Source organism: Trypanosoma grayi (assembly GCF_000691245.1).
Source record: "Trypanosoma grayi strain ANR4 Tgr_1858_V1, whole genome shotgun sequence".
NCBI classification, from domain to species: domain Eukaryota; phylum Euglenozoa; class Kinetoplastea; order Trypanosomatida; family Trypanosomatidae; genus Trypanosoma; species Trypanosoma grayi.
The window spans coordinates 1-1,856 of NW_008827476.1; the positions used below are offsets into that span (position 1 = coordinate 1).

At 51.5% G+C, this 1,856-nt stretch overlaps 1 protein-coding gene across 1 annotated transcript; it reads left to right on the forward strand.

Moving 5' to 3' along the window:
• Nucleotides 1–1,106: 1,106 nt before the first annotated feature.
• On the forward strand, nt 1,107–1,856 carry DQ04_18581000 (hypothetical protein; the record flags this gene model as incomplete). Its single annotated transcript, XM_009317724.1, has 1 exon — nt 1,107–1,856. A coding segment is annotated over one exon (750 nt), but the record flags the coding sequence as incomplete, so codon positions are not given.

Below are 1,856 nucleotides of genomic sequence, written 5' to 3' on the forward strand. Positions count from 1 at the left end.
TTTTTTTTCTTTTTCGTCTATCCCCCTGCAATGCGTTCATCCTTCCCCGATGTTGCTGTTGCTTCTGCCGCTGTTCTGTGTCTCTCCCTCTCTCTCGGTGTTTGTGTGTGTGTGTGTGTGTGTGGTTGGTGTGCCTCCTTCTGCAATGTGCCTCATTGTGTGTTTTTGTTTATTGTGTTTCGCTTCCCTCCGCGTGTGTGTGTGCGTGACAAGAGACGGGCGTGGGAGGTTGAGGCAACAAAGCGAGAGCGGCAAGTGTGACGGTGCTGGGCGAAGATATGAACGGCATGAAAAGCGCAAAATAAAGGGAGAGTATCGATGTACAGATTAAGACGAAGTCAAAAGAGTAAAGAAATGAAATGAAGACGAGCACACATTTGTTTTTTTTGTTTGTTTGTTTTCCGGGGCAGAGTAGTTGGGAGTGGGCTGTTCTTTTTGCAGCGCTTGTTGTCGGGCGCTTACCGCTGCTGTGGTGGGCCAAGCAAACGAAAAACAGTGAGGAAGGGGGCTGTGTGTGTGTCGTTCACCGTTCTCGCACAGTCAGATGCACATTCGTATAGGAAATATATATATATATATAGATACATATATGAATGTGTACGTGTGTCTTTCTACCCTTCTCGCCCCACTCTGTGTTCTTTTTACTCCACCCGCTCCTTTGGCCCTTTTTTACGTTCTCACTTTCTCATTCTCTATCTATCTATCTATCTATCTATCTATCTCGATATATATATATATATATATATATATATATCACCATGCGAGAAACGAGTCAGGCAAACAAACTGGCCCTTTTCCCTCTCATTCTCACTTTCAATCTGTCTCTCTGTGCGGAAGAGCGAGTTTGGGTATTTCTCTGTGTTTGTGCATTGGGGTTCGGTTGTCAAATTTTTCTTGTGGGTTCGTGTTTCTTCTTGTTCTCTCTGCTGTTGTTATTACTCTTGAGGGCAGTGGAATACTAAGAAGAAAAAGGGAGGGAAAATAGGAAAGAAGTCCGTGAATAGCTCTTCATCTATATATCTACGCATATAGAGCGAAGGAGAACGACGGGTTGCATCTTCGTCTTGTTTAGTCCCCCGTTTGGAAGTGACGGTTAATTGGCAGTCATGGCAGCGCTGCTCTCCGACGAGGAGCTGGCGACGATTACACTCAAGTCGTCCTTTGTGTATGAGTATGGTGATATGCCGTATTTTAGGAGGTGCCTGAATGAGTTCCCGCTGCAATTCTTCGCGCGTTATCGCGCCAACAAGGACGATCCCTCGCAGCACCGTTGGTCCCGCATTTTGGAGGTGGTCCACCGCCAGAGTGGCAGCAGCAATAACAATGGGGATGTAGCTGCCGCATCTGCAACGGCGGCGCCTCTCAAGTGGAAGGAGAAACAGTTCCTAATTGCGCTGCGCGTGGAGGGCGAGGATAAATGTGTTGAGCTCCCGCGTCTCTCCAGCAAGCTGCCAGCCGCAGAGGAGGTAATGGCGTACTGCGCACGCCGCGCAGAGCAGCAGCTACACACCGCTAACGGCAACGCTGAGGTGTTGGGCGCCGATGCACGGTCGCAGCTGCCCAGTGCGCAGGAAATACAAAAAATGAAGGTGTTCCGCCACGGCGTCATCGTGAACCACCAATGGACGCCGGAGGAAGTGGCGGCGGCTCGCGAGCAAAACGAGCGCATTGGCCGTGTGGGTGCCGGCAGCGCGCCAGTGCGCCTCACCGTGACGTCGCTACACAACATGCGACTTGAGACGGAGCTCGGTATCGCGTCGAGCCGGCACATGACGGGCCCCACAGCCATGGCGCTGGAGCGGCGTAGCGGCAGCGACCTCGCACTGCACAGCGGGCGTCGCGCAGAGTCCCCGGCA